This window comes from Natrix helvetica (genome assembly GCF_964273705.1).
Source record: "Natrix helvetica genome assembly, chromosome: 5".
NCBI classification, from domain to species: Eukaryota; Metazoa; Chordata; class Lepidosauria; order Squamata; family Natricidae; genus Natrix; species Natrix helvetica.
Window position 1 is genome coordinate 108159033 of NC_138551.1, and position 16054 is coordinate 108175086.

The 16054-nt window shown below is 40.6% G+C and overlaps 1 protein-coding gene across 5 annotated transcripts in view; it reads left to right on the forward strand.

Moving 5' to 3' along the window:
* Window positions 1-16054, forward strand: part of GBF1 (golgi brefeldin A resistant guanine nucleotide exchange factor 1) — a 197108-nt gene that overhangs the window by 163535 nt on the left and 17519 nt on the right. For all 5 annotated transcript variants that reach the window (XM_081956539.1, XM_081956541.1, XM_081956540.1 and 2 more), the window contains exons 34-35: window positions 9470-9620; window positions 15439-15569. In XM_081956539.1, coding sequence (XP_081812665.1) covers window positions 9470-9620; window positions 15439-15569 — 282 coding nt within the window. The remainder of the gene's footprint in view (window positions 1-9469; window positions 9621-15438; window positions 15570-16054) is intronic.

A 16054-nucleotide genomic window follows, 5' to 3' on the forward strand; every position in this document is an offset into this window, starting at 1 on the left:
ATGTGCCTGTTGAAGTCTGAATTGTCTTGAGTGCCAGGGTTCGATGAATTTCCTAGCATTTTTAGACTTAGCTTAATGTCAGATCCTCAGTTTCCCAGTGGAAAGTATAGTTATGTGATGTGTTGTAAAATTCAGGAGCTTTCATCATGTCTTCTGTTAGTTGGTGTTCATGTTCTGCTAGTCTTTTGCCTGTCTGTCCTACATAGTAACTGTTACGGACTTTACACCATATTTTGTAGATAATTCCTTTTTTATTCTTTTGGCTATTGGGTCTTTTGATTTACTTTAGATGTTTTGGAAGGCTTTATTGGTTTGTGTGCTATTATAATGCCGTAGTATTGTAATATTATGTTAGTTGATTCTGAGGTATTTTTGATGTATAGCAATATTATGTTTTTGATAGCTTGTGTTAATTGCGCTGTAGTGGGTTCAATGGTCATAACCTTTTGATAAAGTTGCATATGTATTCATTTGATTGGAAGATGTATAGGTAATCTGCTTCCATTTTCTGGGTGTTCAGGGTTGCTGCAATGTGTGCTAAATATGTTCTTACACAACTTCTCTTGTGGGAGGTTGGGTTGTTACTCTGATAAGTGAATACTAGGTTCTTGTGGGCAGTTTTATGATTGTGTTTCTAATTTGCCACTGTTTTCTCTGCTGATGAGAATTTCCAAGAACGGGAGTGTGTTGTTGTTGTCATCTTTTCTTGTAAATATTATTCTTTTGAAAATGTTGATTGTTTCATGTTATTCCTTTTTTATTACGACAAAACTGTCATGTACATACAGGATCCATACATTAGATAGTATGCGTGGGAGTACTATAGTTTCTATATGTTACAATCTCTGCTATGTACTGAGACTTAATCACACATGTATTCCTTTAATTTGTGGTAAGGCAAAGGGAGAAAGGCAGAGGTTGATGAGGTCCATGATCAGGTATGTTGTATAGTAGTATGCTGCCATTGATTTTTTTTGCTAGTTCTGGTTCTGTGGATATAAAGAGTGCTGTTACATCGAATGATACCATAATCTCAGCTTTGATTTTATTGAAGCACTGTAGTGGGGAGTTGATATTACAGTATATTCTCTCCCCTTGTGAGATGTTCAAGCTTTCTTGTCAGTTCTTTAGCTATGTTGTAGGTTGGGTTCCCCAGTAATGATACAATTGGACCGAGAAATATGTCAGGCTTGTGTATTTTGGGGTATCTACAGTCAGGTCCAGAAATATTGGGATATCGACACAATTCTAACATCTTTGGCTCTATACACCACCGCAATGGAGTTAGAATGAAACAAACACAATGTGCTTTAACTGCAGACTGTCAGCTTTAATTTGAGGGTGTGTACATCCAACTCAGGAGAACAGTGTAGGACTTACAGCAGTTTGCATATGTGCCTCCCACTTGTTAAGGGACAAAGGTAATGGGACAAAATAATAATCATAAATCAAACTTTCCCTTTTTAATACTTGGTTGCAAATCCTTTGCAGTAAATCAGTCTGAAGTCTGGAACGCATAGACATCACCAGACGCTGGGTTTCATCCCTGGAGATGCTCTTCCAGGCCTCTACTGCAACTGTCTTCAGTTCCTGCTTGTTCTTGGGGCATTTTCCCCTCAGTTTTGTCTTCAGCAAGTGAAATCCATGCTCAATGGGATTCAGGTCAGGTGATTGACTTGGCCATTGCATAACATTCCACTTCTGTCCCTTCAAAAACTCTTTGGTTACTTTTGCAGTATGCTTTGGGTCATTGTCCATCTGCACTGTGAAGCGCCGTCCAATGAGTTCTGCAGCATTTGGCTGAATGTGAGCAGATAATATTGCCCGAAACACTTCAGAATTCATCCTGCTGCTTTTGTCATCAGTCACATCATCAATAAATACAAGAGAACCAGTTCCATTGGCAGCCATACATGCCCACGCCATGACACTACCACCACGCTTCACTGATGAGGTGGTATGCTTAGGATCATGAGCAGTTCCTTTCCTTCTCCATACTCTTCTCTTCCCATCACTCTGGTACAAGTTGATCTTGGTCTCATCTGTCCATAGGATCTTGTTCCAGAACTGTGAAGGCTTTGTTAGATGTTGTTTGGCAAACTCTAATCTGGCCTTCCTGTTTTTGAGGCTCACCAATGGTTTACATCTTGTGGTGAACCTTCTGTATTCACTCTGATGAAGTCTTCTCTTGATTGTTGACTTTGACACATGTACACCTACCTCCTGGAGAGTGTTCTTGATCTGGCCAACTGTTGTGAAGGGTGTTTTCTTCACCAGGGAAAGAATTCTTCGGTCATCCACCACAGTTGTTTCCGTGGTCTCCCGGGTCTTCTGGTGTTGCTGAGCTCACTGGTGCGTTGCTTCTTTTTGAGAATGTTCCAAACAGTTGTTTTGGCCACGCCTAATGTTCTTGCTATCTCTCTGATAGATTTGTTTTGTTTCTTCAGCCTAATGATAGTGACAGCTCTTTGGATCTCATCTTGAGAGTTGACAGCAACAGATTCCAAATGCAAATAGCACACTTGAAATGAACTCTGGGCCTTTTATCTGCACATTGTAATTGGGGTAATGAGGAAATATCACACACCTAGCCATGGAACAGCTGAGAAGCCAATTGTCCCATTACCTTTGGTCCCTTAACAAGTGGGAGGCACATATGCAAACTGTTGTAAGTCCTGCACCGTTCACCTGAGTTGGATGTACATACCCTCAAATTAAAGCTGACAGTCTGCAGTTAAAGCACATTGTGTTTGTTTCATTCTAACTCCATTGTGGTGGTGTATAGAGCCAAAGATGTTAGAATTGTGTCAATGTCCCAATATTTCTGGACCTGACTGTATGGAACTGTGGGAGAATGGATCCACGGCTGATGAGATGGGATGAATCCACCAACTGATTGATCCACTGACCAATGACTGGAGAAAATTAACAATCTATTAACAATCTAAGAGCAGTGGCGCAGTGGTTAGAATGCAGTACTGCAGGCTACTTCAGTTGACTTCAGATGTGCGCAATTCACATCTCACTGGCTGAAGGTTGACTCAGCCTTCCATCCTTCTAAGGTCAGTAAAATAAGGACCCAGATTGTTACTTTACTTTACTTTTATTTGGACTTTTATACCGCCCCCTCTCCCCAAAGGGACTCGGGGCGGTTTACAGTCAGATAAAACACATCAATAGATAGAAAGTACAAACATAAAAGAGGAGGCAATAAGAAACTGTACATAAAGCAAAGCAGTTAAAAACAATATTTAAATAACCCTAAAAATACCCAATTAAAATATCTGCCAGGAGGTAGAATAAGACTATGAATGGGCCAGGCCGGCTAAACGGAACAGGTGAGTCTTCAGTTTTTGTCAGAAGGAGCGGAAGTCGGTGGTGGTTCTGATATCGGGGGGGGGGTCATTCCAGAGGGTTGGGCCCATCACAGAGAAGGCTCTACTCCTAGGCGCCGCCCGTTGGCATTGCTTAGTGGACGGCACCCGGAGGAGTCCTTCCCTGTGAGAGCGAATCGGTCGCAGGGAAGTGTGTGGTAGGATGCAATCCCGCAAGTACCTAGGTCCTGAGCCATGGAGCGCTTTAAAGATGGTAATTAACACCTATTGTTGTGGGCAATAGGCTGTTTTGCCCTATTCCTTTTCATTTAAAGGAAATTCTTTTAAAAAAGGACAGAGCAATCTTTTTTCTTTCCAATCAAATTTGTGAACTAACAGAAGGTTAATAGTTGTTTATTATCAAAGTGAAAGAATTGTTAATCTACCTTATTGTAGATATTACAATGAAGCTTTTTAAATCAGTCATTTTCACTTTCTTAAAATTATATACACACCATGGTTCTCATGGTGACAAACAAATATTCATGATTCTTAGCAATTTCTTAGTCTTGGCCCAGAATTTAATTTTAAGTTTATATGCATACTACAAAGCAATTGCACGTCACTTTGCAATTCTTTCTTTTACAGTAATCATATTGTTCATTCAGCTCACTAAGTTTTCCTAGGATTTAATTGATATCATGACTTTTTCTCAAAATGTCCCCCCCCCCCCAATCCATCTAAGATGCTGAGAAAACTTTCAATAAAGTATATACCTTGCTGGCAAGGGATGCCATCATTTTTCAGAGTATAAGACGCACCGGAGTATAAAACGCACCAAGGTTTTGAAGAGGCAATTTTTTTTAAAAAAGTAGATAGGTAGATAGAGGGATAGAGAGGGTGAGAAAGAAGGAGAAATACTGTAGGTAGGTAGGTAGGTGGTAGGTAGGTAGGTAGGTAGGTAGGTAGAGAGAGTAGTAGGTAGGTAGGTAGGTAAGTAGATAAAGGGAGGGAGAGAGAGAAATAGAGGAAGAGAGAGAGAGAAATACAGTAGGTAGGTAGGGAGAGAGAGGTAGGTAGAGGAATAGAGAGAGAGAAATAGAAAGAGAGAGAGAAATACAGTAGGTAGGTAGGGAGAGAGAGAGAGTAGGTAGGTAGGTAGATGTTTCCAGGTGTTTTTATCCATGTGCTGGAGAAGGAAATAGCTGACAAACCTTAAGACTTTGTTTCTGCTGGCACAGCACTTGATCAATGTAATTCTCATCAGTTAAAGAGCTTTCCAGAGTGCTCCTGGAGTGTGGGGGGCCAAAAACGAGCAAACAAGGGCCCGTTTTTTGCGAAAACAGGCCTGTTTTTTGTCAAAAAAATTGCATGCATAGTCTTATGGAGGCTTATAGAGTGCTGCTGGGGGCTGGGGGGGGGAGGCCCATTATTTGCTCATTTTTGCCCTCCCCAGCCTCCAGGAGCTCTCTGAAAGCCTCCATAAGGCTATGCACGGGCATTTTGGTGAAGGGGGCTGGGCTTTGGGAGGCAAAAAATGCTGTATTCGATGTATAAGACACACCCAGATTTTCAGCCTCTTTTTTTGAGGAAAATAGGTGTGTCTTATACCCTGAAAAATACGGTATATCTTTCTTCAAAAATATTATCTAATATTTTTTTAAAATTTAGCCCTTTATTCGTAACTGATTACTAATGGAATGTCCTTCCTTTATTAAATTGTACATGTACGCTATATGTTGCAAATGAAATGGAATGGAGTGCAATGCAATGCAATGCAATACAGTACTTGGCCAAGTGTGATTAGACACATATAAATTTATCTTCAATTCAGAAGCTCTCAGTCTACATGCAAAACAGCAGTATAATTATAATTATAATTACGGTATCAATAATCGATCTAGGGAAGATGAGAAGGATAATGATAACTATAGCCATACCACATGGGTAAATATACTTACACATAAAACAACATTGTGGGAATTCAGTAATCAGCAGAGTGATGGCGCAAGGGAAAAAAACTGTCTCTGTATTTAGTTGTTTTGGCATGCAATACCCTGTAGCAGTGTTCTGAGGGCTGGAGTTCAAACAGATCATGTCTAGGATGGGGTGGTGGTGGTAGATATTTTCTCAGCCCACCTTCTGACCTGTGAAATATACATGTCCTCTGTGGAAGACAGACTGGTTGCAGTTGGTTTTTGTGCAGTCCATTCTATCCATTGAAGTCTGTACCTGTCCTGTTTGGTTTCTGTAGCAAACCAGACAGTTATAGAAGTACAAATGACAGACTGAATGATTATTCTGTAGAACTGTATCAACAGTTTCTGGAGCAGTCTGAACTTTCTGACTTGACGCAGGAAGAACATTCTTTGTTGTATCTTTTTAATGATGGTTCCAATGTTAGATGTTCATTTATTAAATATCCCAGAAAGGTATGCTTAATAAAAACTATGGAATAAGAACTTTCCCCCAAAATGCAATCTGGAAATATTTTAAATACATTTTTTTGTTTTTGTTTTAAAAATGTATTTGGCATTCATTTTGTAGTAAGTACCACCCTGGATCTTTATTTCATTGTATCTTCATCTACATTTGTAGACACTTCATAACTTTTCCATTTTGCAGGAGCGAATTTTATTTTCATATAAAATGAAGAGAAAACTTCATCCTAAATATACATATAGTCCTCAATTTACAACCACAATTGAGCCCAAAGTTTCCACTGTTAAGCAAGACAGTTGTGAGCTTTGCCCCATTTTACAACCTTTGTTGCCAAAGTAGTTAAATTAATCACTTTACCATATTTTTCGGAGTATAAGACACGCCTTTTTCCCTCAAAAAAGAGGCTGAAAATCTGGATGTATCTTATGCACTCAGTACGGCATTTTTTGCCTCCCGAAACTTGCCCCTTCACCAAAATGGCCGTGCAGCGCCTTTAGGAAGCTTTTAGAGAGCTCCTGGGGGCTGGGGAGGGCAGAAATGAGCAAAAAATGGCCTGTTCTTTGCCCCCCCTCCAGCCTCCAGGAGCACTCTATAAGCTTCCTAAAGGCTATCCATGCCCTTTTTTTGCTAATTTTTGCCCCCACCCAGGAGGACTCTACAAGCCTCCTAAGAGCTAGTCGTGCCCTTTTTTGAAAAAAAAATGGGTCAATTTTCGTGAAAAACGGGCCATTTTTGGGAGGTTTCCAGAGTGCAAAAACTTTTTTAAAAAATTTTCCTCTTCAAAACCTTGCTGTGCTTATACTCCGGTGCATCTTATACTCTGAAAAATGCGGTAGTTGTTAAGTTAGTAACATGGTTATCAAGTGAATCTGGCTTCCCCATTGACTTTGTTTGTGAGAAGGTTGCAAATGAGCCCGGGACACTGTAACTATCATGAATATGAGCCAGTTGCCAAGTATCCGATTTTTTTGGGGGGGGGGGGATTTTTTATTGTTTTATTTAAACAAAAACACAAAAAAAGAATCATCCTTCATTACATCTTGCAGAAAGCGTATCAATTGGTTACAAATAAATTTCGTGCGTTTCTTCCACAATCATTACTTATACTTTATTCATATTGAATTGTACATTTAAAATCAAAATTCTTTATGTATTTTACTATCACTGTACCACAATTCTCATTTGACTATAATTATTTAAACATGCTTTTATCTGAAATCATTTTTGTTTAAAGACACAATCACCTACTGGCATTCATTAGCAATTTTAATAAACCTCCAATAACATTACACCTTTATAACATATTCTGAAAAAAATCAATTAATAAAATATCTAAGCATTTCTCCCCTTCCCCCCCATCTCACTATTTAGAGCTTGTATCCAATTTGCTTTTACCAATACCAACACAAGTATATATCATTAAACATTATCCATTAACATTTCCTTGTTATTGTTGTAGTTAGTTAAAAAATATTTACTATTTATATCACATCTCCTTTCGTCAGACTCAAAAGAAATTGCACATTTATAACAAGATCTAAACAAAAAATTGTTAATAAAATTTATAGATCTTTTTCCCAAGTCCCAATTTACAATTTATATCCAAGTTGTTTTTACTAGTTAAGGTTATCATTTCATTATTGTTAACGTAGTTAATTATTTGTTAACAAAAAACATTTAATAACAATCTAAAACAATTTACAAAATACTAAACTTCCCACTTATTAATCACCAAATTATCTGAAAATTATTTACTATTTATATCACATCTCCTCTCATCAGACCCAAAAGAAATTACACCTTTCTAACAAGATCTAAACAAAAATGTGTTAATAAAATTTATAGGTCTTTTTCCCAATTCCCAATTTATAATTTATATCCAAGTTGCTTTTACTAGTTAAGGTTATCATTTCATTATTGTTATCATAATTAATTATTTGTTAACAAATAAATATTTAATAACAATCTAAAAACAATCTACAAAATACTAAAATTCCTACTTATTAATAACCAAAAATTAACTAATTTTTTAACATCAACTTTCATTATCAACCTGTATCTTTCCTGTAGCAAAACAGTCTTATCTCTCTTGCCAGTTGTGTCAATTCCCTTTTTAACTCCTTTATAAAGTTTTTATAGACTTCTCTCCGCACTTTATTGCTTAAAGGATCTCTCATATAATCTTGTTGCCCTTGAACTATTATTAAGATTAGCTTGTCTTTAGTTATCAAATGTGTTTCTGAAAAGGTTTCTATTGTTAACTCCATAATCATCGCCTTTTTTTTCTCCTGTATTTTGAAATCTGGGATAGTGCTCCAAATGTTCACTTTTCCATATTCCCTTCTTTCCACTTTCACCCATGTTTGCTCCATTAATAAGTTCATCTATTGTCTTATCTTTATCTTCTATATCTTCATTCTCTTCTTTAATTTTGGGGGCTCCAACCCCATCATCTTTCACTGTGAGAAACAATAGTCTATCCAACTTCTTCTCAAATCTCCCAAATCCTTCCAATATATTTTGGATTCCAGCCAAGATATTTTGAAATTTTAAGGTTTCGTCATCTATATATTGATCCATGTTTCCAAAAAAAAGAAAGAGAAAAAAAGAAAAAAGAACTCTAATAAGCAGTGCCACTCTAGCCTTCCAAACAATATATGTTGACTTAAGCACATGTTCTTTTACACTCTTCATAGAAGAGGGGTTCTGGGTTTTTTTCTTTCCTTTGCCAAAATATTTCTCAAAAGCACCTGCAAAGACAATTCGTGCCCTTGACTCTTTATCAGTTTCTGTAAGCAAGTTGCAAATCCTTCAGTTACATAGACAGTAAGATCAAAGAAGAGAGAACAAAGGATACATTGTTTCAAAAAAACCCCAGACTTTGGCTTCCGAGTGGCAGATTCCACTTTCTCATACTTGTCTCAAGCTTGTGGGGAAAAAAGGTCTTTAATTGTCTTTAATGGAATTTAATAATAAGTGGTAGGAAGAATTGTTAGAATAAAAAAAAGGTTTTAGTTCAAGCCAAAAAATAAGGTAACAAAGAATAGGAAAAAAAACCAATCCATTCACTTTAAGAGAGAAACAGGAAACATTATGGTCACTTCAATCCACAAAATGTTGTTACAAGGGAAAAAAAAGACTTTCCAAGGCAGTCCAATAAAAATTAGTTTCGCCGCTTTATTCTTTTACTTAAAGGACTAATTTATCTTTTAAAAAAAGTTTCTTTGGGCAATCTTTCTCAAAGAAAAAAAACATCTCACCAGGTGGACTCACTTTCACTTCCTTCCTTCCGGAGCCGTCTCCAACTTCGTCAGCCTAGGCTGTCTGTTTGCCGCCGGCTTAAAGCGCTTCCCTTGGGTCAGTCAGGGACTTTGCGATGTCCCTGTGACCAGCAAGGCTTTGTTTTCCTGTTCACCATCTCTATGTGATGGTTTAGGTCCAGATGGACCGTCCAGTGGCAAAAGTGTCAATGGCGGTCTCGGACTGTCAAGACTGCACATTGTATTGTTGCGACGTTGGCTCCTCCTCCAGCCCCAAGTATCCGAATTTTGATTATGTGACCATGAAAATACTGAAACAGACCTAAGTATGATAAATGGTCATGAGTCACTTTTTTCAGTGCATTATAATTTCAAAAGCTCACTAAACGAAAGGTTGTAAGTCAAGAGCTATCTGTAGTGAAGGTTTTTTATTTATTTATTTTTATTTTGCAGCTGTTGGATCTAATGCATACCCTTCATACACGAGCTGCTACCATCTACAGTTCTTGGGCAGAAGAGCAACAGCATCTGGAAACTTCAGAGAAGAAAATAGAAGCAAATTCTCGAGCATTATGGATCAATTGTTGGTGCCCATTGTTGCAAGGTAAAGCTAACACAACCTAGAAAAGTACATGTAGTCCTAGACTTATGATTGTAATGGAACCTGTCCATTACACTTTTAAGTCATGATGGTCATAAAACATGTCATCACATGACCAATCCAATTTTACAGCCTTTTCCCAGCAGCCATTAAGAAAATCACCACAATCAGTAAGTGAATCCGCAGTTGTTAAGCAACTGCTGTGGTCATTAAAAACTTGCTGTTCACTATGGAACATTTTTGCCAAAACCAGAAGTAAATGCCTGTTTTGGGGCAAAAATATAAATTGCAATCACTGCAGAATGCTGCAAACAGCCATAATCTGCCAAGTATCTGAAATACGCTCACATGACCACATGTCCGCCCAAACGTCAGAACTGAGTTGTAAGTATCTTTGGAGGGTTATCCATTGGGATTTCAAACGATAGCTCAGTGAAGTGAACTACTTGTACAGGATGGCTTTTGGCAAGGGATGGTCTGTACTGCACAAGAACTGGGAAGAATGCATCTGGAAAATGACTGGCTCAACTTATCAGAAGGTCTTTAAAATAAAGTTGAGGGGGGAGGGTAATCAATCTTTAGGATCTTTGGGAATTCCAATCACAAACCCCAAGACAACCAATCAAACAATGAACTAGAGAGTGAGGGGAAAGAAGAAAAATCCAGATTCAAAGTAGAAGATATAGAAAGCATACCCAGGATCCAGCCATAAAGGACTCAAATGCCCAGGGGTCGCCAATTTTCAACACTCAAAGAGCCATTTGGACCCGTTTTCCACAGAAAAGAAAATACTGGGAGCCAATAATTTAACAACCAGTGTGACTGGGTGGGCGTGACCAACTCAGCATCACTCACTCCCATCCAGTCACATGACACACACACCCAACTACGCCTACCCAGCTGGTCATTAGGGCAGAGAACTGGTTGTTACATTATTTGCCCCACCCGGCCCTCCCTCCCCCTCCCCTCCCAGCCACCTCTTGCCACACCCAGCCTCAGTGTGTTGTTCACCTCTCTCTCTCTCTCTCTCTCTCTCTCTCTCTCTCTCTCTTTCTCTTTCTTTTTCTGTCTCTGTGTCACTGTCTCTCTCTGTCTCTCTGTCTGTCCCTCCCTCCCTCTCTCCCTCCCTCTCTCTCTCCATTGAGGCGGCAACAGCAGTGGCGTCAGGAGCCACAGGAGAGGGCTGAAAGAGTCACATGCAGCTCCAGAGCTGTGGGTTGCCGACATCCAGCCTATACACTAACACTCAAAGTTTAGGGAACAACAGGCTCAACTTGAAGTATTAGTACATGAAAATAGGTATCATATAGTTTTCACTACTGAAACTTGGTGGCATGAAACTAAAGACTACAATGTACCAATGGAAGGATACAAACTACTTAAAAAAACAGACCTAGCAAAAGAGGAGGTAGAGTTGCATATTTAAGAGATCACTACATCTCTACAGAAAAGCACAAAACCAAGAATGGAAACCACCTAGAATTCATGTGGGTCAATATAAAAGGAAAAAAGAATGACACTGTCATAGGTGACAGGCCACCCAATCAAACAGAAGAAATATATATATATATATATATTTGCTAACCAATTAATAAATGTATGTAGGAAACATACCACAGTAGTAATTTAACTATCCAGATATCAGCTGGGAGACAAATTCTGAGCTGGGTCACCTCTCAGCTGGGCCATCAGGTCACTTCATTAAAAGGTTTTTTTTTTCAAAATTTTTAAAAAGTTTATTTTCAAAATTCTCCAACATTAAAAATAAATAAAAGAAATTTTAAACTGAAATTTCTATTCTTAAATGCTAGTATTCTAGAATAACAGAGTAACAGAGTTGAAGGGACCTATACTAATTTGGACAAATGGCTGTCCAATCTCCTCTCAAAAATCTCCAGTGATAGAGCAACCATAACTTCTGAAATCAAGCCATTCCATTTGGTTAATCGTTTACACAGTCAGGAAATTTCACCTTAGTTCTAGAAGTTCTTAATTCTCCATCTTGGTGGAGATAGCATCCAGGAATGAGTTGACCTCATCTGCTCGCTGATTGGATTGAGTCTGTCAGATCTGTTCAGACACCCCCCTGTTGCTAGGGCTTCCCAGCTTTCAACTCAGTCCCTCAGCGAGGACAGACGTCTCTTTCTTTATTCCTTCCAAATTTCCTTTAAAATTTCCTGATGACTATTGCATGGAATCAATTTGTGAGTAAATCATTCATTTAACCATCTGACCAGATAGAGGCACTGAATCCCATTCAATGGGGAGAGCCTAGGCTCTAGCCTCTGGAGCAGTGACAGCCAGGGCCAGCAGCACTGAGAGGTGCTGCAATGGCAGAGAGGCCTCAGAAAGGAGGTTGACACTCCCTGACAGCACTAAACTTTCACGCGCCTCCTTTTACAGAGCTTTGCGCTCTACCAGAAGCCACAGAATTTTAAACAACTTCCTGATCAGCTGAGACCTCACTGGAGCGCCATGTGCCCTGGTATCACCTCTGTGCGCAGGAGCTTTGCACCCCGCATGGAGGTGGCTAAAACCTGTCACTAATATGAGCAGGGGAGTGAGCGTGCAACATCGGCTTCAAAGGGGCTTCGCCGCTATCAGCAGGTGGATTGTAAAGCCTGCCGCTCTGCAGTCTCCTCACACTTGAGTCACCTTTTTCGGTGCAAATTAATTGGGCTCAAAGCGCCAGTGTTTTAGTGCAGTGGGTGACTACACCCCCCCCTTTCTGCCTCTGATTTCAAGCCTGCTGAAAAAAAAAGTGTGTCCCTCCTTCGGCAGCAATCACTAAAGCCGGTTTTGCATGGTAGAAGCAAAAAAGGCGCAAAAATACAAGGCTGCCTATCAGGAACTTAAAATGGAGGACGCAGCTGTTACTCTCAGTGAGGGAGATCAGCCTGACAGAGGCAGGGAGCAGGCTATAATGATGTTGCTGATAGTGCCTTCAGCACCAATAATCCAGCCGTCTACAGGGCACCAAACGCAGCGCAAAAGCTGCAAATAAACAGGGTAAGCCCCGTAAGGGCTCCAAATCTGCCTCAAAATTCGAACACAAGAGGGATAAGACCTTAGAATGCCTTTGCTCTCAGACTAGCAATCAAAGGGTTCAGGGCTCCCTGATCAGAGGCGACTCAGGCTCTTCCTATGCGAGGCACTCAATGGCTCTGTCACCAGGGGGAGCTGAGGAGCAGCTTTCTCCCCCAAGCCCTGTTTTCCCTGTCAACACCACAGGGCTATGGGATCAGTGTCAGATTTGAACACCTCAGGTGGCACCAGGGACCAGCCTCATCCTTTAGTGGCTCCAGTAGCCACTTTTACCCCAACAGCTCCTGCCCAGAATTGCAGACAGACCCAATGGCCCAGCCTAATTTGCAAGACATTATTGCCAACACAATTAAGCAGGGCATTGCAGCTGGATTACAACATTACTCCAGAAGAGCCTCCTTAGCAGCCTCTGACCTGCACTTAGAGCATGCAGATATGTTTGCATAACCTGGCACTTACTCACCCGCCCCCTCACAACGTAGTCAGTTTCCACCCTTCGAAGAGGGAGCGATAAGAGAAGCAGACTTGTCTGATGATGAGGGCATAACTCCAGAACAGCCCACCTTCACCAGGTTATTCCAACATAGCATGTTTAAGTTGCTTCTTTTCAAGGCTAAGAACTCAGCTAAACCTGGTCCCAAGTCCGCTGACCCAACACCAGAGATGCTGACCACCACAGCAGACTCGCTCTTCTCAGAGCACACTATGGAGCAGAGACAATTCCAGGCCCAGACTATTTGTGGACATGGTCCACAAACAGTGGTCCTCACCCATCTCCGGCCCTATGCCAACCTCTGATGACAGGCGTTTTTACAATGTGTATCCTGAGCTCGCTCAGTCACTTCAACTGCCTGCTGTGGACACAGCAGTGGCGTCCCTCTACACCTTGTCCACCATGCCTGGTGAACTTGAAGAATCTTCTAAATTGGAGGACAGGCAGATGATCTTACAGAGGAGCCATCAAGCAGCTGCATGGGTGGTCCGGGCATCTGTGACCACCTCATTTTTTAACCGGACCTCATTGCTTTGACTTCCATAGCTGCAGGAGAGGATACCGGTGACCGATACTGGGGCACACCGGGATATCAACAAGCTGATGGCGGCGATCCAATGTTCGGCTGATGCCACTCTCAACACCGCTAGATTTGCATCCAAGTCTCTGGCCTTCTCAATAGCGGTGTGTCAATTAATCTGGCTCCAAAAGTGGCAGGTTGATGCTTACCACAAGTGGTGCCTGGCTTCAGCCCCCTTCAAAGGGGGATACTTGTTTGGAGAATCTCTGGAGCCAATCTTAGTGGAATCCAGGGACAAGAGTAAAATCTTACTGCCTGCTACTGGAAGGGGCTTCTTTTGTCCCTCACGGTACACGAGACGTCCTTCCTTTCAGGTCCCAGATTCCGGACCGGCAAATTTCAAATCACAGGAAGGTTATGTCCTGAGGCAACAGCAACAGATGGACAGACCACCCAGAGGTAGACAGTCGAAGCAGCTCTTTTGTGGCGGAGGAGGCCGTTACTTCCGTCACCCAATACCGACACGTCCATCTCTCCCATTGGGGGTTGCCTGGCCCTTTTTGCCAACCGATGGGAGGAAATTACTTCGGATGTGTTGTTTAGAAATACGGTGAGGTCCCTTGAATTTATCTCCACACCCCCAAGGTTTTTCATGCACAGCCAGTCCCCATCATTTCCCATGGGGAAGAGGGGGAACATGTCCCACGTGCCCCACATGCACCTGCTATCCACGCAGAATGGCCTCATGTAGTCCGCTTCCACACACCCTAGCTACCACACCCCTCTTAGTGTAAAAAGAGCGGCAGGCTCAGCAACACTAGGGCTGGCAAGAGTGTGCCAGAAACAGACAAAATCTCTGGCCTCGTCTGGATCAGTTGATCTGCGGGCCGCCATTAAGGCCTCTTGAATCTCAAAAATAATAAGACCTCCCTGAAAATATGGCCAAGCGCTTATTTCGGGGGTCAAAAGAAAATAAGACCCTGGCTCATTACAGAAAACCATCCAGGCAGAAAACCATATTTTTTTATTTATTTTTTTAATGTTGCCTTTTTATATTTGTGTTGTATTTATGCTGATAAATAAATAATGGGAGACTAGTATAGATCCATTTCAAGCTATTTAGCTCTCATCAGCTAGCCATACCCTTACTGGGATTTGAACCTGGGCTGTATTACATATTAGGCAGGAGTCTTAGCCACTAAGCCACAGGCTCTCCTCCTTTATCAGCTAAGCCAGGGAAATAGGTATGTATTTGTGTTACAACCCCTGGTATGCCCAAATATAGGAGGAAGCTCACTACTCCCTCTTTCTGTCTTTCGGCTCATTACAGAAAACCATCCAGGCAGAAAACCATTTTTTTAATGTTGCCTTTTTATATTTGTGTTGTATTTGTGCTAATAAATAAATAAAGGGAGACTAGTATAGATCCATTTCAAGCTATTTAGCTCTCATCAGCTAGCCATACCCAGTAAGGGTATGGCTAGCTGATGAGCTAGCCATACCCTTACCTGCTTAATATGTAATACAGCCCAGGTTCAAATCCCAGTAAGGGATTCATTTATAAGCTCAATTTTCTATGAAAGTCATTGCTCAGATCTACTAGTGTAGAACACTTGAACTCTGCGTTTTGTCTAGCCTTTGTTACTTTGAGGATTTTCATGTTACTTAGGAAGAGGTGAAAATTATAACTCCTTTTTGGATATAAGGTTATTAACCAAGAGTAAATAAATAGTTCTTTTCACATCATTTTGTCTTTTGTACAGGCATTGCTTGTTTGTGTTGTGATGCAAGACGACAAGTACGGATGCAGGCACTGACCTACCTGCAGCGGGCTCTTCTTGTGCATGATTTACAAGCTCTCGATGCTTTGGAATGGGAATCCTGTTTCAATAAGGTAATGTATGTCCATTCCAAGGAATGCTGTGTAGAAGAATGACAGCTTTTTAAAGATAATAAGGATTGGACTCACTCTTATCACATGGTCTCGGAAATTTAGGTGAAAGACAACAATTACGTTAAAAAAACCCAAAATTAGAATTTTTTAAATGATCAGGCAATGTTTGAAAGAGATTGATATGTGTATGTGTGTGTGTGTGTGTGTGTGTGTGTTGTATTTGTACTGATAAATAAATAAAGGGAGATAATTTGGGCATACCAGGGGTTGTAACACAAATACACACACACACACACACACACACACATATGTAGAATCTATGCTGTTTATTTGTACTATTAAGGATAACACTACTTTAGGCATAAGATACTGTGGAATATTTGGAAAGAAATAAGGTAAATAATTGAACTCAGTTTATAAACTCAGTTTAACGTGGGATATAAGGATGATCTCAATTGCTGCTAGATAAATCGGAGAGGAGGAAA